Source organism: Natator depressus, chromosome 2 (genome assembly GCF_965152275.1).
Source record: "Natator depressus isolate rNatDep1 chromosome 2, rNatDep2.hap1, whole genome shotgun sequence".
NCBI classification, from domain to species: domain Eukaryota; kingdom Metazoa; phylum Chordata; order Testudines; family Cheloniidae; genus Natator; species Natator depressus.
Genome location: NC_134235.1, coordinates 188,022,577 through 188,045,167, shown reverse-complemented (window position 1 = coordinate 188,045,167; position 22,591 = coordinate 188,022,577). Strand labels below are relative to the sequence as shown.

Below are 22,591 nucleotides of genomic sequence, written 5' to 3'. Positions count from 1 at the left end.
CAAGTGGGGGGTGGAGGGAAAGGCTACATTCAACATTTTCCGCAAGAACTCAATGCGGAGTTCTGGAAGCCCCCTTAGCACTAATGGACAGTTACACAAGTTCATCACCTGAAAAACAAAGCTGAGGTATCTTTGCATGGTCAATACCAGCTCAGCAACTTCCCTTTTGGGGAACTGAAGGGAATTAATTCAAGTGTCACTACAGAGAAGGGCCAGTAGCCACTTCTGTCATCTGCTAGCAGAGCATCCAAATGTGGTGCCAAATGACGGTCATCTGGTATTGGCTAAGAACCTGGGCTAGTGCCAGTTGGGTCTACACAAGCTTCCCAACAGACTGCGTCCAGTCGGTAACAATAGGCTGGGGTAGGTGTGGTTCAGCACATTAGGGTGGGAAAGACGGGAAGAGAAGTTGACTGACTCAGAAGAGGGAACTTCAGAGTTACTCACAGAGAAGCAGCTTTATTGCTCTAATTCATTAGTCCTTAGGGTCTGTTAGCTCTTCTTTTCTGACTTGTTTCTTCCACCTTCTTGTCCACAGCCTCTCAGGGCATGCATGACCATGCTTCTGCTCTCACTGCAGCATCGCCAGCACCTCTAGAGCCTGCACACTGTGGGGTGCTGCTGCTTTCTGAATGATCCCTACATAGAGTTACAGAGAGAGAGAGAGAGAGAGAGAGAGTGAGTCAGCAAGGTCAGCTTACATGTAGCCTGCTCTTAAAGTATCCACACACAAATAGCAGGGTACCAGCTCTCATGGCATCTCCAATGCTTATTCAGCCCATGACTTTTCTGCAGAGGCTGCCAATTATTCTCACTTCATCAGATGCATACTGTGGAAAATACAGAAGATGTTTTTATACACACAAACCATGAAAAAATGGGTGTTTATCACTACAAAAGGTTTTCTCTCCCCCCACCCCACTCTCCTGCTCTTCTTGTTAAACCGTGGATTTGTGCTGGAAATGGCCCACCTTGATTATCACACACATTGTAAGGAGAGTGATCACTTTAGATAAGCTATTACCAGCAGGAGAGTGGGGTGGAGGGAGAGAAAACCTTTTGTAGTGATAAACACCCATTTTTTCATGGTTTGTGTGTATAAAAGCATTTTCTGTATTTTCCACAGTATGCATCCGATGAAGTGAGCTGTAGCTCACGAAAGCTTATGCTCAAATAAACTGGTTAGTCTCTAAGGTGCCACAAGTACTCCTTTTCTTTTCACACATGGAAGAAAGCCAGAAAAATGCAGTAATAGGCGACCCTCTGCAAACAGCACTGGATGGGTGCATGGGTTTCGATCAGTCACCTCCTCACTTTCTGGGAATTTGCTCCTCTTTTAGTCTGACAGAGTTTGCTCTGCTCCTGGGGATGCTGCAAGGTCTAGTTATACAGGCCTTTTTCTGAGCAGATGGGTTTGGTTTGTTTCTGTCTTAGGCAGTTATACTGCTGACCATCACTGCAGTATCTGAGCACCTTCCACATAAAATTAATTGCAATAGTGAAGTCACTAATGCTCGTCATGGAGCATTGTCTCCTTTCTAGAGTCAAAACTCTGCTTGGCGTAGGGGCTGTGGTTTTGATTATTTTTAAAATATTTTAATTCATCTCCTTTTTGGTAGGGTTTAGGTGTCGGGAGGGGAGGGGTGGCATTGTTGTGAGTTTGCCTTTGATAACTTGAGGCACCATAGGCTGTAATTTTCAGATGTTTCTCTTTGGTGTTGTGTGCCCGTATTCACTGAAACAGGCAGTGTCTCTACATTACAAAAATAAATGCTAGATGTACTGGTCAGGATTGCAAACAAAAAATCAAGATACAGATTAAAACAGAGGGGAAAATTCTGGGGGTGGTTCCTTCTTTCCACCTTTTTCAACCAGTGTTGTCACCTCCGCTTGCTGTTCTTTGCCTTAACCTAGATTTTAAGATCTTCAGGGCTTGGGCTTTATCTTCCTATTCATTCTTTAAGATTTCTTTGTTATTGTGCCAGATACAGGGGGTTAGAGTTGCTTCCCTCCCTTATATAGTTACCAATATCAGAAAATGTATTCTAAGGACAGTTTTCCACATGGGCTCAGGTCCTGAGAACTGGCCCCTCATGGGGCTTCCCCATGTGGCTACTTTCTGCTCCTAGCCTGCCCCTTCCACTGACCTCTGTATGCAGGTTTCTCCCCCAGCAGCAGCTCAGAGGTTCCCTCCCCTGGTCTCCGTCTGCCAGTCAGCTCTCAGAAACAGCTCCAGCACTCCCTTGCTGGGAAGAGCTAAGACAGTGGTTTTCAATGTGTGGTCCGTGGACCCCCTGAAGTATGCAGACTAAGATTTCCAGAGGGGGCCACTTCTCCATTTGAAATTTTTTAGGGGCCTGCAAATGAAAAAAGGTTGAAAACCCCTGAGCTAAGAAGCTGCTGCAGTGGGGAGGGGCTGTTTGCTCGGAGGAGCAACAGCCCCAGGGCAGGGAAAGGGGCTGAGCACAGCAGCTCAGTTTAGATAAGATGCTTCCTGCTGCCACATTGTCCCAGGACATTGGCTAGGATATCTGGGATACCAGTCCCTGGTCCTTTCACGGCTATGGTCTCTATTCCCCAGCTATGTCAGTTATCTTTCGAATACAGAACAAAAATTCAAGTTGAGCCTGCTGACATGGGATACGGGGACACTATCAGATCACTAGAGGGCAGCAGGCATGCGCCGCTTAGGGCAGCAGGCGTGCGCTGCTTAGTCCATTATAAACACAACCCTGGGTAATATGGCTGAGACCATCTCTGCTTAAATAAAGCCCAAGAGTGCGCCCCGTCTCTCTTTGACATGCTGTGTTTTCTCTCTGCCAGGGTGAGTCAGAGCAAGTCCTTGGTTTTCAAACACAGGTGTGGGTTTGCTGGCTGCCAACCTAAACCTAAGTGGGGGGAAGTCAGAGGTGGAGCAATTTAGCATAGGCTCTCCTGGGAGGCTGGTTAGGTTTCTCTCTGCCTCGTTCTTTGTGAAAATGTGACATCTGGACAGGAACAACATTGACAATGCTCAGGGAAGTGATTTGTGAATTTTGGACACATTCAAACAGACAGATCTGTAACGGGGGAAGGAAAGCTACACAGAAGCCTGACACCAAACATCACTTAAATAATGGGCCAAAGCCTGAGGCACTGAGTGCCTGCCATTCCCACTGAAATCAGTGGCAGCAAGAGACTGAATCCAGTCAAATCTCATTTATCCTGCTGCCTTTCGAGGGAGCAAGTCACCTTGCTACCGACTATGGGTTTTATACAATTACTTATTTATGGCAAGCCCTCTCTGCTAACAGCCCCTCCCCCGCACCCCGATCTCATCCCACTCCAAAAATGGAGGCTTTATTACATGACGTCTGGAGAACTCTGTTTCGAGAAGGAAGGGATGGTGTTTGACAGGCTTCTTGCTATTTCACATTTGGCTAGTAGTGAGATAGTGTATGTGAACGGAATGGAAAAGCCTCAGTGAGCAACATCACAAATCATTTTGCTACAGACTCGCCCAGCTCTGGAGCAAGATAAATGCCCATACCAACAGCGACACTTTACAACATTGCATGAAGCCAGCTGCGTAGCTGCTGTAATTCTGCTTTGACAGTAAATGTCAAGCATGTCCTATGACTTTGTTGAGTTCTCCTGACTTTCCCTCATCCCTCTTGTGAGGAGCAGAGCAGATGTCAGAGCAACAGCAGCAGGGTCAGTGTGTGCCTCTTGAAACATCATCATATTAAGGAAATCCAGTAAGCACAGCCTGAAAATGAAACATATTTCTCCAGGGCTGTCACAAGGCTTATCTGGAGACGCAGATTTCATCTGGAACAGCCAAGAGAATAGGCCTTCAAAAGCAGTGAGATACTTGGTCCATTTGACTAGAGCTTCCTAAATCCCAGAGGCAACTCTATGGGTAGCAATGATTTCTGCCGTGCTTACAGTGGAATGGGGAGCATCCACAGAGAAATTTGTGCCCGTCTCGCTTGGTTTAATTATTTAAGGGACAAGGGGACAGTCCCAATGTCCTTCAGGAGGACACTGATTTAACATGCATTCTTCCTTGTCCCTACAACCACCACTGTCCAAATCAGAACTTGCCACATGTATTACTTCCCAAAGCTGAGGGCATGTAGGACAGCCAGGCTAAAGGAAGAGGCACTGGACTGAAAACAGTATTACAGCCTGTGCTGAAGGAGCAGAAGCCATAGCTAGGACAGGCACCAATCTTTGCCTTGCTGCTCTCTGCAATCCTATTTTTGAAAGGACAAACTTGATTTATCAGTACAGGCTGTGGCACAGCCTGGGCTGCTAGTGCAGGGAGAGCGTGAGCTGGGAGAGGGGCAGAAATCTCGTCCCTTTTTCCATTTTTGTTTTTGCAAACATCACAGTGATGACATGGAACAAGTCATTTGTAACAGAATCCTTTATCATCGCTCCACTTCCCTAACACAAACACCCCCTCGCAGTACTCAGGGCTCGTGAAGGACACTTTTTGGCAGAAGCCGTGGCAGATGTGGCTGAGTTCGGGTTAGTCAATGGCTGTCCTTGCCCTGGCTACTGCCTGGGACCCCAATTACAGCTTCCACTATGGGATCTTCCTTCACACATCTCTCAAGCCCCTCCTTAGACAAGTTTATCTCCAGTGAGTCTGCAAGGACAGAAGGGAGACACCGCCCCACAATCTGCTGTTTGGGGACCAGTCCTGCTTTCTCTTCACCCCAACAGAAATGCCTATGGTACATTTTAAGTAGAAAAACTAGCTGGCATTCAAAAATCACCTGGATGTTTACTACAGAAAACGTCACAGGGGATAGGAAGACAGCCATTAGCCATATCTGAAAAATCTCTCAGAGCTTTCTCTACAGATCCTTGGCCATCAGAGAGTTGGGAATTCAGCCCTTTCTACTGGAACTATTTTATCCATCTTAACTATTTATATGGCTCCCATAACCATACTGCCTGCGCACCTCACAATCTTTAATCTATTTATCCTCACAATAACCTGGGAGCAAGGGGAGTGCTATGACCACCATTTTACAGATGGAAAGCAGAGACCAGAGAGGCTCAGTGATTTGTCCAAGGTTACAGAAGAAGGGAACTGAGACACAGATACACAGAACAGGGTCTCCCAAGTCAGAGCCTTCCACTAGATAATCCTTCCTCTTCCTTCTCTGGGCCTGCCTGGTCACCACTGAACTCCTTTAAAGAGAAAAGGAGTACTAGTGGCACCTTAGAGACTAACCAATTTATTTGAGCATAAGCTTTCGTGAGCTACAGCTCACTTCATTGGATGCATTCAGTGGAAAATACAGTATACACACAGAACATGAAAAGTTCCTTTCCAAATACAAACAGATGGACATCGTACCAAAGGGACTGAAGGTAAAAAATCCATTACAATCTACATACCACACAGACTATGCTGACAGCTTGTGCCACACACTCTCAAAGAAACTGAGGAACCACCTGATCAACATCCTCTACAGCGAACAGGGAAAGATTAAGAATGAGCTCTCAAAACTGGATACTCTCATAAAAAACCAACCTTCCACACAAACTTCCTCGTGGCTGGACTTTACAAAAACTAGACAAGCCATTTACATCATACACTTTGCTTCTCTACAAAAGAAAAAGGACACTAAACTATCTAAACTACTACATGCCACAAGAGGCCACAGCAATGGTTCCCTTAACCCACCCAGCAATATTGTCAATCTATCCAACTATACTCTTAGCCCAGCAGAAGAATCTGTCCTATCTCGGGGCCTCTCCTTCTGCCGCTCCACCCCCACGAACATGATACAGTTCTCTGGTGACCTAGAATCCTGTTTTTGATGTCTCCGACTCAAGGAATATTTCCAGCACACCTCTGAACAACATACTAACCCACAGAGACCTTCCTACCAACACTACAAAAAGAAGGATTCTAGATGGACTCCTCCTGAGGGTCGAAACAACAGACCTGACTTCTACATAGAGTGCTTCTGCCAACGTGCATGGGCTGAAATTGTGGAAAAGCAGCATCACTTGCCCCATAACCTCAGCCGTGCAGAGCACAATGCCATCCACAGCCTCAGAAACAACTCTGACATCATAATCAAAAAGGCTGACAAAGGAGGTGCGGTTGTCATCATGAATAGGTCGGAATATGAACAAGAGGCTGTTAGGCAGCTCTCCAACACCACTTTCTACAAGCCATGACCCTCTGATCCCATTGAGGGTTACCAAAAGAAACTATAGCATTTGCTCAAGAAACTTGTGCTTTTTCAGGGAGAACAAATCCGCACAGACACACCCCTGGAACCCCGACCTGGGGCATTCTATCTGCTACCCAAGATCCATAAACCTGGAAATCCTGGATGCCCCATCATCTCAGGCATTGGCACCCTGACAGCAGGATTGTCTGGCTATGTAGACTCCCTCCCTCAGGCCCTACACTCCCAGCACTCCCAGCTATCTTCGAGACACCACTGACTTCCTGAGGAAACTACAATCCATCGGGGATCTTCCTGAAAACACCATCCTGGCCACTATGGATGTAGAAGCCCTCTACACCAACATTCCACACAAAGATGGACTACAAGCCGTCAGGAACAGTACCCCCGATAATGTCACGGCAAACCTGGTGGCTGAAGTTTGTGACTTTGTCCTCACCATGACTATTTCACATTTGGGGACAATGTATACCTTCAAATCAGCGGCACTACTATGGGTACCCGCATGGCCCCACAGTATGCCAACATTTTTATGGTTGACTTAGAACAACGCTTCCTCAGCTCTCGTCCCCTAATACCCCTACTCTACTTGCACTATATTGATGACATCTTCATCATCTGGACCCATGGAAAAGAAGCCCTTGAGGAATTCCACCATGATTTCAACAATTTCCAAACCACTATCAACCTCAGCCTGGACCAGTCCACACAAGAGATCCACTTCCTGGACACTTCGGTGCTAATAAGCGATGGTCACATAACCACCACCCTATACCGGAAACCTACGGACCACTATTCCTACCTACATGCCTCCAGCTTTCACCCTGACCACACCACACAATCCATCGTCTACAGCCAAGCTCTACGATACAACCGCATTTGCTCCAACCCCTCAGACAGAGACAAACACCTACAAGATCTCTATCAAGCATTCTTACAACTACAATACCCACCCGCTGAAGTGAAAAAACAGATTGACAGAGCCAGAAGAGTACCCAGAAGTCACCTACTACAGGACAGGCCCAACAAAGAAAACAACAGAACGCCACTAGCCGTCACCTTCAGCCCCCAACTAAAACCTCTCCAACACATCATCAAGGATCTACAACCTATCCTGAAGGATGACCCATCACTCTCACAGATCTTGGGAGACAGGCTAGTCCTTGCTTACAGACAGCCCCGCAACCTGAAGCAAATATTCACCAGCAACCACACACCACACAACAAAAACACTAACCCAAGAACCTATCCTTGCAACAAAGCCCATTGCCAACTGTGTCCACATATCTATTCAGGGGACACCATCATAGGGCCTAATCACATCAGCCACACTATCAGAGGCTCGTTCACCTGCACATCTACCAATGTGATATATGCCATCATGTGCCAGCAATGCCCCTCTGCCATGTACGTTGGTCAAACTGGACAGTCTCTACGTAAAAGAATAAATGGACACAAATCAGATGTCAAGAATTATAACATTCATAAACCAGTCAGAGAACACGTCAATCTCTCTGGTCACTTGATTACAGACCTAAAGGTTGCAATATTACAACAAAAAGACTTCAAAAACAGACTCCAACGAGAGACTGCTGAATTGGAATTAATTTGCAAACTGGATACAATTAACTTAGGCTTGAATAGAGACTGGGAGTGGAGGTGTCATTACACAAAGTAATACTATTTCCCCATGTTTATTTCCCTCCCCCACCGATGTTCCTGTTAACTGCTGGTAATGGCCCACCTTGATTATCACTACAAAAGGTTTTCTTTCCACCCCCCGCCCCCCCGCTCGCCTGCTGGTAATAGCTCATCTTAAGTGATCACTCTCCTTACAGTGTGTATGATAACACCCATTTTTTCCATGTTCTGTGTGTATATAAGTGTATTCTGAGTGTATTTTCCACTGAATGCATCCGATGAAGTGAGCTGTAGCTCACAAAAGCTTATGCTCAAATAAATTGGTTAGTCTCTAAGGTGCCACTAGTACTCCTTTTCTTTTTGCGAATACAGACTAACACGACTGCTACTCTGAAACCTGTCCTTTAAAGAGCCTTTTCCAGCTCTCTTCTGGTCCTTTAAATCTAGGAGAGGAATGCAGTTGCCTCCCTAAGGTGGCCATTTGACATGGACTGTTGCAGGCTACTCCTTCCCTTCCAGCTGGTAACTAATTTTAGCTCTTATTAGGTTCTCCCTCTCTCATCCATAACACACATGTATGGCAAACACATAGGCCAAAACGTAGCTCAAGCCTCACATCAAGGCAGACAAGTTTTACCGCACCTGAACTTTGGGACCAGCTGTAGACCGTGCAGCACTAACATTTCATGCCAATAGCCCCACAAAAAAGCCCCTTCATGCACTGTAATCCCTCGAGCACCTGATTAACATTCTGGTACAGGCATCTACGGTAGATTAAGTGCCAAGCCCAATGAAGCACAGCTCTACTAATTGAAGGCAGAGCTGATGTGTTCTAGTGATACGTAGTCAGGCAGAGTATGAAACCAACAGATGCCACCAATTTAAATGCAACACATGAACTTCTGTACCTGCTGGATTGAAATAATTTCCAGCAGAATTCCGGTTGCTAAGCAGACATGGTTATCCTGACTAATTATCAACTGCTTCCACAATAAAGCCCTCTTTTCATGTGTCCAGAATGGAGGGGGCGGGGTGGGGAGAGAAGAGCACAAGCACTAAGGACAACGAGGAACTAAGGCTTAGCAAAAGCCAATCAGGAAAAAAATCACAGTAGCAAAAAATGTGGGCACATTTCATTGTAATTATAGCCAACTCCCTGTTGGTGAAGACATGAGTGTGAATAATTCATGCATTAAACTCTATGGACTCCCCCAGAAATAATCTTAGCGGTCATAAATGGTCATATTTCACTGACTGGCTTGGCTTCTATTTCTTTACATTGGTTGCCCCAGAAGGTCTCCACAGAAAGGGGGGAAAAGGACACTCACCATGGCATGAGTCCTTTTCCCACTGCATGCATCCGATGAAGTGGGTTTTAGCCCACGAAAGCTTATGCTCAAATAAATTTGTTAGTCTTTAAGGTGCCACAAGTACTCCTCGTGCTTTTTGCTGATACAGACTAACGCAGCTACCACTCTGAAACCTGTCATAGTATGGTGGTGGATGGCTTTTGAGAAACTTGGGCTAAAGCCCAGAAAGAACCTGAGAGTTTTATAGGTCAGTTTTTCTTAATAGCAAAGAGCTTTATATAGCCCCATGCTGCCATTTTTAACCATTTTCAACCATTTTCCAGTTTCAGTGAACTTGTTTGCAAGTAGCTGGCAAATTAACTCTGATTTGAGTATATAATAGGAGAAACCTGGACACTGTATATATTGTGCAAACCTCAGCCTGGGGCTATTATTATTATTATAATAGTGCCTAGAGGCCCACACTGGAATTGGAGCCTTGTGCTTCAAGGCACAGGCACAAACACAGCAAGAGACAGTTCCTGCCTTGAAGAGCTTACAAGCTAAAAAGGAAAGATGGGAACAGGGAGCAAAGGGGAAACTGAGGCACAGAGAGGCAAAGTGACTTGCTCAAGGTCATGCAAGGGGTCAGTGGCAGAACCCGGAATAGAACCCAGGTCCCTAGGCTTCCAGTCCAGTACTCTACACATCAGACCACACTACCTCCCTGGCCAGGAGGCAACGTAGGCCAGGAGTGGGAGGAGGGAAGGAACAAATTCTGCTCTCACTCAAATTGGTCTAAGTTTGGAATAACTATTGGCTCCCATGGAGCTACTCCAGAGTCCCACCTATATCACAACAAAGCACCACCCGGAACATAGCCACAAAACTGGCATTTGCCAGAAAGTGTTACTGCCCCTGGACAGATTGGTTTCCTCACCCAAACCTTTTAGAACCTCTCTTGGCCATGCTGAAGGGAATTAAACAAGGCAACAGAGGGCTTGAGAAACTCTTTCCAGAAAGGAGCTTTTAACTGCAGCTGCCCACTCTTTAGGCTCACTTTTTTCCAATTTGGGAAACTGTATGCTGCAGTTACTGTGGATGTTTTGTTCCAAGTTTCTTCCAGACACTGCAATGAGTTGACAGATTCAAAAGAGAAATCTTTCCAGCAGCAGTGTCATCATGGAAGGCCCCGAACTCAGTAGAGCCCGTGTTCTTTCACCGCATGAATGGCGCAATCAATTCTGTATCCTTGAGCACCACAACAGCTGTTTGCAACAGCCTGGGTGCTGGTTTGGGAGTGGATCAGGATGTAGGCTGTAGAGAAATGTCTACATAGAAATGGCCAAAACTGATCACCAGGAGAACAGCATGGGAGTCTCAGGTCCTGCTGGCAGTTTGGGAGTGAATGGGGGGAAAAAGGGATTTTGTTCCCTCCTCAAACCTGCTATAGTTCCCCTGCAAAAGGCCCCTTTATTGTGATTTTGGGCGGAGTATGAGGAGTTGGCCATAAGCCACTGTCTATGCTAGTGAAATTTGGTGTGCCAATCACTTTTTGATCTCCCTAGCATGCTCGTACCACCACACCACATGACCATGCACCTAAATGTTCCCAATGGTGCACATGCAACAGTGCCTCCGTCCGTATAGCCAGCATGTGGTCAACGTCACTGCAGACGGGAAGTGCTGGTATGATAGCCCTAATGGCATTGTTAGTCTTTCCATCACTACCTCACAGAGCACAGCCCAGATAAGTCGCCTCCTCTTTTATCTGCCCTCTTCTAACAAGGGATTAAATTTGCAGAAGCCACTTACCTGTACAAATTGCTCTACCCTCACCAGAGAACTCATTTGTATGCTGTTTTGCCAGCATCTGCTTCTTCTGCAGCACTGTCTGGCGATCAGCTACTTTAGCAGCAAACGTATCTCCAGGGAAGCTTTCCCATTAGCATTCTGCCTGCTGGTCAGAGGTAGATGTGGAGCACTGACGATCATCTGGGGGAATAAGGAAACCACTCACAACTGAACTGTGGATATATCAATGAAGCATTAAATGTTAAGGGAAACAGATGAGTTGTAGCACAAGAGTTTGGATTAAATGACCATGTACTAACACATCATGCTTCACCCTCTGGTCTAGCTGAGACAAGAGATACATAAAGGAGGCTTTCGCCACTTTTACCACCCCCATCCTCCTCTCACCTCCATTATTCTGAGGCTGGACAGTGGGTCTTAGGGCTTCTCCAATTTGTACTAATCCCAAAGAGCAGTTACGCCATCCAGGGATTACCAGAGAATACAACACTCCAGTCATGTTCTTCCTCCAGCCCCACATACGACACTGGAAGTGGCATAGCGTCAGCTACCTCAGTTCTATGTGGCCAGGGGAACCTTCAGCTGGCAAGTTATGCTGGCTTTACATCCTCTTTGTAGTGCAGGATCCAAAGGGGCCATATCAGGAGCCAGAAGCTTGCACGATACGTCTGAATTCCTACCTGTAGGGCTATAGCCGCCTCAACGATGACTGTTTCTCCTGTATTTATGGGGGTTCCATAGTATTTAATAGAACATGGAGACAACAACTCTGCCCCATCTACAGCATTACTCTTTCTATCAATACTAAAGTCACCTGGAATCGTGACAGAAACTGTGGCTTCAAAAGATTTATTACATATATTTGTACATATTTTACATAAATGGAATGTTAAACATTTAACCTAAATCAATAAAAAAATATTTAATTCATGATTACATATTGACAGACCATCAAAAAATGTACCTCAACACAAGTCATCTTCCAATCATACTGCTCAATTACAAAATTTACAAACATGTTTTACATTGCAAATTACATTCTTACTTATGCTCAGGGTAATGAAGGAAGACTTCTTGTCCATTACCATTACAAATAATTGTAGCATTCATAAACTATTACAGAGTTCCATCTAGCACTTTGTGGACGCTTAATTTTGTGGAAACAGGTATGTGAACCGGTGGCTACACTTCATCTTCTACCATCAGATTGCTGCTTAATGGTAAGAAGAGAGTATGAGAGTTTCTCAGGCAAGTGGAAAGGTTCCAGGCTGAATCACCACTTGTTAAAATAGGTTGAAGTTTTTAAATTAAGACATTCATTAAAACATCCCATCAATAACTGAGCTGCCCCCAGCTCCTCAAGTGCAACAGTTTGGCAAAGTCAGCGAGAAGAGTGTTATCTGCTATACAACGATCAACACTTCAGCTTTATTTTGACATGTATTTTAACAGAACCCCTTATATACACGGCCACACACCTGGATGTTCCCATTAATTATCATAACCCTTGGGAGCTTGTGACCACCTATATTTACCATTCAAATACTTTCCCATATAACAAAATAAGGGTTTAAAAAAAAGAAAAAAAGGAGAGCTTCTGAGGAAACAAGAACTATTTACTGGCGGGCGGACAGATTTACTTACATTTGAAACTCTGCCAGAGTCTACTCAATCTTATCACTGAAAACCTTTCTCAAAGCAGACCCCAGGGCAAAAGTCTCATACAAACATGTTAATTAGGAGCTGACACAAGGAGATGAGCAAGTAGCAAACAGGTAGGCAGTAGGCACGCTAGCTACTGTACATTGGCAACTCGTTAGGGAAAGGATCATCGATGCCAGAGCCAGCAAAGGCATACAAGCCAATCAAGTCCAATCTTCTGACAATGCAAATATGCTATAGTTATTTATCGGAGAAAATCTTCCATTAACTAGTAATGCCTCTCATTAAGTCAGTTTACAATTTATCCAGTCGGTGACTCCCAACGTACCCATTAGGAAAGTAAGTTAGCCTGTAGTCTTTAGAACACTGTACAGTGGCCTGAGAAATTTCTGGAACAAGGATTTCAAAACCTCAGTTTCAATTTCGGAAGCACAACCAAAAACCAGACAAATGCACACCTAAAGCACAGTCAGGGTCCTCCATTCCAACAGGGAAAACATCTTGAATGTCTGTCATGACAAAGCTAATTTTAGAAGTGAGCAATGCACTTCTCTATTCAACATGTGCAATACAGCACAGTGCCAGTTCTTAAAGAATTTCATACCTCATAAAGAAAGCGTGGCCACTGTTTTGTTTAGAATCTCCTGCCTCAGGCCATTTCAGATGGCAAAAACTTAACTGATGCAAGCTGCACCCACTGACAAAAGCACCTTAGAAGTGGTTGAAACGAGTTCTGACAACCGTTCCTCTTCCAATGAGATGATGTAATATATTTCTAACTGACATCAATGGGAGCTTTGTCCAAAGAAGAGGGGTAGAATAAATTCCTAAAAATCATATAGCATGTTGGGGTAGGAGGAGGAAGAAAAGAAGAAAGTTTTGAAGCTTATGCATAAAGTTTGAGGGACCGAAGCATGAACAGCAAAATTTTGCCCTGGTCAAACCAGAGCTGAGATTACCCATTGGCATGGATAAATTGAGAATCTTCATGTTAGCATTTCTGTATTCGGTCAGAAAACTCCCTCTCTACCACAGAATTAGCAAATACAAACAGCTACCCTGAATCTAAGTGGAATCATTCTATTCCATGTGATAAAGCAGCTCAGATTCACAGAGACTTAGAAAGGAACTAAAAGCAACTGCATTTTAAAAAATATTGTTTGTCCCTGTTTCCTTAGCGATGATATCAAAGATATTATGTTTTAACTTTTTTCCCTGGAAGACTGAAGAGGGAACGTCTTAAGCCCTCAAATAAAAGAGTAGTCGTGCTCAATCTTCCAGCAAGAAAGCTTTTCTCCCAAGTTTTTGTCAGAAGGAGTTAGATATTATAACCAAAACAAAGTTTCAAAAGTTTGGACGCAGAATTCTTTTTCCCCACAATTGCTTAGGTTTTAGTCTTTTGTGAGGTCATAAGCTTACTAACTCTCAAGTCCTATAGCAAAAATGGAACTCAAACCAAGATACCTGTAATCTTTCAGGGGAGTTTGTTTTTTTAAATCATAAAGAAGCAAAAAAGATCACAAAGAATTCACTCTCACCATTGTGGGTTACCTTCAAATGCCCCATTTAAAAATACTGCAGTACACTTCCCCTTGCACACTAGAATTGGGAGACGCTCTAGTTTATAATCTATTTAAACTCATTTTTCCCCAAAATAAAATACTGCAAATCTGAAGTAGGCTCACCATCTTTCCTTTTACATTCCACTCAAATCAATGTCTAGAGTACATGCACAGGGAAAACTAGCTCACTTTTTAAAACATAAGTGATAACAGATGCATTAAAGATATAAAAGACAGGTAATCACAGTCCTGTAACTGTTAGCAGCATGGCTCTCTGATACCATATGGGATGATCATATAAAACCCAAATCATAACCACTCCCTATCACCTTTAAACAAAGCTTTTACTTGAGACATTTGTTATATAATGAGGTTTTGAAAAACTTCACATTTCATGTCTTTTCTTCTCTCTCCGGTAAGCAGTATGTATATGGCAAACCTGAGTATGGGAATTAGTTCACTCTTACATATTTGGGCAAGATATAGGTCAGATGAAAGAAAAACTGAAGCAATATAAATTGGTAATCTATATATTTACAAGCAGAAAATGTGGCACACCTAAATTTTATCATAACCTATTGGCTTCTAATGTGTGGAAGTGTGGTCTTCCTCTACTCAAAGAGTGAACACTTTTTCCCCTATTGAAGCACAGTGGTCCAAGACCTTGGAGAGGGGATATTTTTAAAATGAGGGTAGGCTTAATTATGTAGTTATGTGTACACAATTTTTTTTCATAATATTGACAAAATAGTTTGAGATGAAAGCTTACATACACAAACTTCCACAAGGAGTTCTGAATACAAGCTTTTGTTTAATCTTTCCATATTGTTCCAAGCTTTGTCCACATTAAGGATCTAACCCTTCTTTCCTTGGCTCAGCCAAAACTTCCATTGACTTCAGAAGGTGTTTTGGATGAACCAGGAATCTAGGATTAGGCCCCAGGACTGAAGCCAACCTAACAACCCCAAACAGACCAAAAAAATCCACTCTCTCCAATGGCCAGGGGGGCAAACCTGCAAGTAACCACCATATATAAAAGTGACAGCTGCTGGCATGTTTCAACTACAGCATGGACGCTGGCCTTAAACTTCTGACAGTGATGATAAATGCTGGGAAGTTTGTCCTTTCAACGGTTTACTTATTCATTTAAATTTAAAAGATTCAGGTTTTGAAAAAGCAGCAGATGAATTGAAAGAGTGAACGACTGAAATCACGCATAAATGGTAAACAGATTCATGTTTAAAGACTGATCGACTTAATCCCTAAACCAAAGACTACCTACAACCTTGAAGCACAGGACACCAAAACACGCCAAACTTTCATTTTAAATTACAGAGGAATTTCTGCTCCAGCAGTTGAGCCCATAGTTCGTTGTGGATGGAGGATGATGAGCACTAAAGTGTATTGTGCACTGACATTGTATGGCACGAAGCCAACAACAAATGTTAAGTCAATATAAATGCAAAAAACTTACTTTCAGAAGATGTGATTCAAAATACCAGGAAAGTAAGCCTCTAGGTAACAAGGTCCCTAGTAAAATATTACAGCTGCTGTAACTTTTTCTCCTTAATACACGGAAGCAAAACAATTCCCTGCAACAACAGAACCTATACTGGAAACTACTGTCAGACATTTGTCAGGAGAGCTTGTTTGATGTGACTTCACAGTTTAAAACACGCCAGAGTCTGATCCTGCTCCCACTGAAGTCAAAGAGAGTATGGTTGGGACCTATAACTATAGATTCAATTGAGAGTGATTATGTAAGGAAAAAAGGCCCATGGAAACTGTACTGTCAGTTGTCAGCATTAACCAGTTTTGATTGCGTCAGATTTGCAGCATAGCAAAAGGCATTTCACAGCATAAAGTTTAAGGAAAAAGGTTTTCTAGACTAAAGACATTTGACAAGCAAAATGGGGGATTCTTATAGTGTGCAGTGCACTAATTCTTCTGGGTTGCAGCAGTTGCTCCTTTACTTGCCATTTTTAATATGAAACAGCAGCAACAGAGGAGAAAAATACAGACTTAAGAATACAATGCAAGCCAAATTGAGCACACAAGACAATACTTAGACACTTAAGAAAAAGGTGTTGTGTAATTTATTTTTGCTGTTGAAACTTAACTAAAAATTGCAGTCACTAATAACTATTCATAATCTGTCCCTATAATGTGAAAATTCAGAAGCTGCTACATATCTGTCCTTGAAATAAAGTAATGTTTTCCTTCTCAGCCATGATATCTGTTCCATTTTGTTTTGTTTTTTAATTATGATGTTTTATAGGAACTAATATTTATCCACATTTTGTTTGATGTTTCCCCCTATGGATATCCCATGTTTGATAAGCCCTGGTAAGACAAATATAGTAATATAGTAATAAATTAAACAAATGCAGGTGCATGTTAAAAATACTGCCAATGCTAATGTCCACATAAACAGATAAGTGATGTTAGGTGCAAATTACTATGGCTCTGCTATCAAGAAAATTTCAATTAAAAAATTTACGTATAAAAGTGTTTCAAAAGTTAATGCAAATCCCACCCCCATGTAATATCATTACTCTAATGCCTAGGAAACTTCACCGTGCCCATTTTCGCAGTTATTCCCCTAAACCTAAAGAGGCAGCCTGGAGATGAAAGTAGTACAACAAAATAATTACCTGAAACATTTAAAAAAAATACCCGTTAAACAAATTACCTTAACTGGCAGCACTTAAAATTGGTAAATTCTCCCATTAAAAAAAATTGCATAGCTGCAAGATTATGCTTTGCTGCATTTTTTAACCACAAGCTGTAAAACAGAGAAATTTTAGTACACTTAAATAGCAATACAGCATACAGATTTCAACAATTCTATAGCTCGATCAATATAAATTAGTCACCTGCCTTGGTTTTACTCTTTGGAAAGCATTCTGACAAAGGTTTAGTTAAAAAAAACTTTGAAATACAGTTTTCCTATGTGGAAGTAGTTTTCATTTCCTGTTCTTGAAGGTGAAGAATGTACTGAGGACTGGGTGTGAGTTCAGTGAATAAGGTCACACTGCTAGACTGCTTGCCATTTACTCTTCTTCAGCCTAAGAGAAGATTAAAACACTTCCACTCAAAAACATGGTGATCCTCACGAAAATGTTTCAGATAGTGTTGATTTAGAATGCATCAGTTTCCATTTGGGTAAGAAAAGAGACAACCATAACCTGCTTCGGCAGAGAACTTAAAAGTTAGACTGAAATTAGTCACTTTGGCCTTTCAAGTACAAATCATCAATAACATCTGTGGCGAGAAGATTGTTACAGGATGTGCAGCATTTTCAAAATCCCTGCGTGTCCTTTATATGCATGTTTGGTATGCTGACTCTACTGGCAAGCAATTGGACTCTGCAGTTTTTGTTCCACACGATTGTCTATGGTTGCCTTTTCCAGATACACAGGAACACAAGTCTGAAGCCAAGTATGTTCTCAAATTTGTGTTCAAAGACAGAATCTCAAATCCTCTACATTTTCTGATCCATGTAAGAAGCTGTGAGAAAACCAATAAAAATAACAAACATTACTTTCCCAGCTAGTTCAGTAAATTATACACAGTAAGGCATTACTTGCTAAAACAAAGAAATCCAAGGAAAAATCTACTTTTCCCTACTTCATATTTCCTAGTGTATACTCCTATCGTCTACAATCTAAACACATTTGATTTAGCATCCTGAAACATCCTTAAGTATTTTCAAAGATAAACATCATTGCAAACAGCATCTTGTGCTTCTCCTGTAGTTCAATACACCAGGGAAAATACGTGACGCTCTATGTACCGTACATATCCAAGTAAAAAATTAGTTCTAGTCTTGTGCTAAGGGGAAAACAGTTGTCCCTGCAGTAATGTGTTATTTGGCAAGTGTGACAGTGTATATAACCCTTGCTAATATGACTGCAGCGTGCAGGGCCTCCCAGAGGATTCAGGGGGCCTGGGGCAAAGCAATTTCAGGGGCGCCTTCCAGTGGTGTAGCTAGGTGGAGTGAATAGGGGAAGCGGAAATAAAAAAAAGGTGCCAGCCGCTTGTACTCACCCGGATCTTCAGCAGCACTGAAGGACCTGCCGCCAAAATGCCGCTGAAGACCCGGAGCGCCACTGTGAGAGTAAAAGTTAAAAAGGCGCCACTTGTGCTCAGTGGGAGAGCAGCCACTACACTACTGGCCCCTTCCCTGTCTCAGACCTCAGACTTCAGACATTCTCGTGGGGGGCCCCTGTGGGGCCCAGGGCAAATTGCCCACTTGCCTCCCACTTCTGGGCGGCTTTGGCAGTGTGAGCTGCAACACATACTTGTGAAGTAAAATAGAAAGCAGAACACAAACAAACAGTGCTTCAAAAAAAACACTATATTGTTTGGGGCAAAGAGTTCACATTCCATGATTGCCATAGTGTTTAATATAAACCCTAACGTGTTTTGTAATGGCTGGAGCTGGTAGTTAGTGTAAGCAAGATACCTGGAAGAATAAAAATGCCCCTTTTGTCCTTTGACTCTAACTGGTTTCTATTCTAAACCATTAATGCACACTACTAAAGCAGGAAAGCTTTGTATCTGTGTGAATGGGGATGGGGCAGGCTGGGTTGTAACATTTTACATGCATTGCAGAAAAAACAATGAATGATCAAATGTGTGTTAAAAGTAAAAAGCAGGATCTCACTGAAAACTATGTAACATCCCAAATGAAAAAGCATATTTCAGTCCAGAAAGAATGGTCATTCACTAAACTATCAAAAATTCTGGGGATTCGGTATTTTAAAGTAGGTTTAGGTTACACAACAAAATAATCTTAAAGATAATTAAAATTTACATGGCACTGCTGCTTGTCACTTTGCAGTAGTTAAACTGCAATATATCATTCCAGACTACTGGATGTGAGGGTGCAGAAACCATTTATGAATTCTAGTAATTTAAATAGATAGTAAATATACTGGAATGACAATGAATTTACCAATTATTTTAGGTCAAACTTAGATCTGAGTGCATATTTAATGTACTTATTTATATAGTTCTTATTACTGAAAAGATCAATGAAATATGTAAAAAGAAGTTACCTACAAAAGAGGAATCTTGTTGGTCTCAATCTGAAGGGTGTTCAGGACAAGATCTATTTACTTCAAACCACTCATCTATGCAGCTGTTGGAACATAAAAGAATAAGTGGAAGGTAAGTATATTAATTACAATTACCAACAATTGTTGTGTACTAAATAATTTTATCATAGTTAAAATAAAGTGACTAGAAACATTTGAGAGCGGTGGAGGGAGGGGGGGGGAGAGAGAGAGAGAGAGAGAGAATGTGTTTTAAGACCTAAGCTACTTTAACTAGAATGAGTGGAACAGTACTTGTCAACATTCACTAATCATTTTTAACATCCCAAAATCCCACTAAAGCATATGGTGCTATGTGTTAAACATTAGAGAAATCAATGTATACATTGTTATAACTGTTTATTTCAGAAGTTTTAGCAAATTTACAAATTACTTTTTGTACTTTTCATTTCTTAAGAGGGACACCATCACCCTAATCACACTGCTGCCTGCAATTTTTGCCCATTGTTACAAACACCATCTAAAATGAATATAACAACGATCAGAGAAAAAAATATACATTTTTCAATTTTAGTCTGTGCAGTCAACAGAATGTGTGTGCAAGTATAGTGATTTTTACTGTTTCCCCTGTATAGAAAATTTCCCCCTTTTGTTTCTGGGAGTTTTTCAAACAGCAACAAGAGAAAAACATAAAAGAAAAATTTGACTATAAGAGCAAATATATTTGGGCAGGGGAGGATAACTCAAGATGCAGTACCTCAAAGTACTTTTAGTTAAGTTTTGTTTTAAATTGACGAGATGTTAATTGTCCCTTTAAAAAACCCTTATAAAAATTACCCAACCGATGTTGGCATATGGCATTTTATCTGGGAAGAATACAGCATGAAGAATACTTGCCCTTTATGATATATGCATAGACAAGGCAGTCGTGCTATAGTATCCCCCTGCTGCAGCTCTTCCAGGCATATTGCACACTCCCCAGCATCTTTACTCAGTACATCCTCTGTAGAAACAGGGCAGTTTTAAATGGTTAAAAAAATCAACACTTAAGACAAAACTTTCATAGCATTAACACAATTATACAAAAAAAATTTTAAGGTTCCCTTTCAGTACAATATGTGAAATTAAGCATGTTTATAATGTCTGTTGATGTAAGAGGTATGTTATCAGAAGTCTTAAGAGATCAAATTAAACTATGGCTGTGATCTAGTCTCTGACTAAATGCAGTTCTACAACAAAGGAAAGAACTGTAGGACTCTTCCTCCTCCCGCCCAAGTGCACATATTCTGCGTTAATTACACATGTGAGCTAGAGCAGTGGTTCTCAAATTTTTCTTTTTTTACTGGTGAGCCCTTTCGCATAGCAAGCTTCTGAATGTGACCCCCCATATAAATTAAAAACACTTTTTAATATATTTACCACCATTATAAATGCTGGAGGCAAAGCGGTGTTTGGGGTGGAAGCTGACAACTCGTGACCCCCCTGAGGGGTCCCGATCCCCAGTTTGAGAACCCCTGAGCTAGAGGCTAAGGTTGAGCCTGGACAAGTGGCTTTTCTGAAAAGAACGCTGCAGACTGACACCTTCTACATCCTCCACCCTCAAAATAATTAGCTAGGTAGAGACCCCATTGGCATCCTCCCTCTAAGTATCCAGTCCCTCCTCCTGCTTCCTCCTATTCATCCCTCCACTGTATGCCTGGCACCTTCCCCACCAGCTCTCCTGTGAGTACCTGGTTCTCCTGTTGCCTCCCACCTACCCCAACTATCAGTCTGTTTCCCCTCCCCACTTGCTTCCCTCCAATTTCTGTCATCCGGCCCTTCGAGAGGAACCAGAGTTCTCCAGCACTGCAAACTGGTGTATGGTATGGCTCACAGACTCTAAATTCTGCAAGGTATCCTGATTTTGTGGAATCAATACTACGTCCCATAGTTAATGGGGAGATTAGGCAGTTGCCAGAAATGCACAGAACACACTTTTAAAATGGAGGTTTTCATGAAAAATATTAGAGTGATATAGTAAAAGCTGTATTTTCTGGATACTTTTTTTAGCAGCAGCGCATGATGCAGAATTCAGCATCGGTACAACACAAATCAAGAGGCCTGACTACCCGAATTTAGGCCCATTGTACTGTAGAGTACAAGACATAGCCTAACGTGGACTTACACAGTGCAAGGACCATAACCAAAAGCCACATTCAGGGTGTCACAGCAGAAGAGCTGGCAATCCATGGCAGAGCTGAATGATACACTCCTAAAAAGGGTAACGTGTGTGCTGAATGCTCCTTTTGACTAACTGTTTAGGGTACTGGTTTTCAAAGTGCAGGGCACAAGGTTATCACAGGACCAGGCAACAGCAGGGAGAGGGTATAGGGGGCAGCCCTTCCCCAGCAGTAGCCTGCTGCTCTCCCCACTCCTCCCCAACCTGGGAACTCAAACTCTGCATGCTTGTCCCAGCCCAGCCATTCGTACAGCCACAGCCGTGTGTATTTTACGTACTTCAGAGCCTGCAGAAAGAAGCAAGATACTCTGTGCTCAGGGTGGGAGGAGAAAGAGAAGAGGGCGTGGGAGTGGAAGGAGAGGAAGAGATGAGAAGCCCCAGTCTGCGCCATGCTGCCATGAGCTCCTCTAGGGATGGAGCCAGAGAGGTTCTGCTGCACCCCTGGCATAAGCCACCTGCTTCCCTTAGTAAATCACTTTCTACCCCGGTCCCTGGATGGGTGGGGAAGGGCCTGTTATGCAACTCCCAAGGAGAAGAAGGAGGGGTGAGCAAAAATGTTTGGGAACCTCTGATTTAGGGCATTCAGCACATCACTCCAAAATCACTAGATTTTTTAAAAATGTAGGATTTCATGATTCTCAAAAGAGAGAACACTCAAATCTTTAAATTGTTCTCATAGGTCTTTCTATAGTGCTCATCATCATACTAGCTACATGCTGCTGAAAATGACAAGCATGTAAGCCTAATCAATGAAGCAAAAGATCAAATATAGAAACCAGGATGTAGATCTGCACAGAACCACAGAAAGTCTGACTTCCTGCTTCTTAGGTTTCTTAAGAGCTGAACTGCTTAATTTCAAAGTCTTTTGACTCTGACATAGAAGTTGGTTATTGTGAGAATATTATTATTTCAGAGTATTATGGTTTCATATGGAGAATAGCCAGCATGAGAAAACAAACTAATTCTAAAGAAACAACATATTCTAGTAATGAAGAAAAGGAAAAACGCAGCATATATTTGCACTGTTTGTAGGCGGTCTACAAAAAAAAAAAAAAGGGGGGGGGGAGGGTATTCCAGTTGGTTTCTGTTGCTCTTTAACAGAGAAGTGGAACTTTACATGAACATTACGGGCATTTACTAT

At 42.6% G+C, this 22,591-nt stretch overlaps 1 protein-coding gene across 1 annotated transcript in view; it reads right to left on the bottom strand.

The window, feature by feature from the left end:
- Positions 1-11,787: 11,787 nt before the first annotated feature.
- ZNRF2 (zinc and ring finger 2) overlaps positions 11,788-22,591 on the bottom strand; it is an 85,154-nt gene continuing 74,350 nt past the window's right edge. The window contains exons 3-5 of the mRNA XM_074945593.1: positions 20,130-20,235; positions 19,236-19,318; positions 11,788-17,682 (exon numbers count right to left, since the gene is read on the bottom strand). Of these exons, the coding sequence (XP_074801694.1) occupies positions 19,261-19,318; positions 20,130-20,235 (164 nt within the window). The 3' untranslated portion in view covers positions 11,788-17,682; positions 19,236-19,260. The remainder of the gene's footprint in view (positions 17,683-19,235; positions 19,319-20,129; positions 20,236-22,591) is intronic.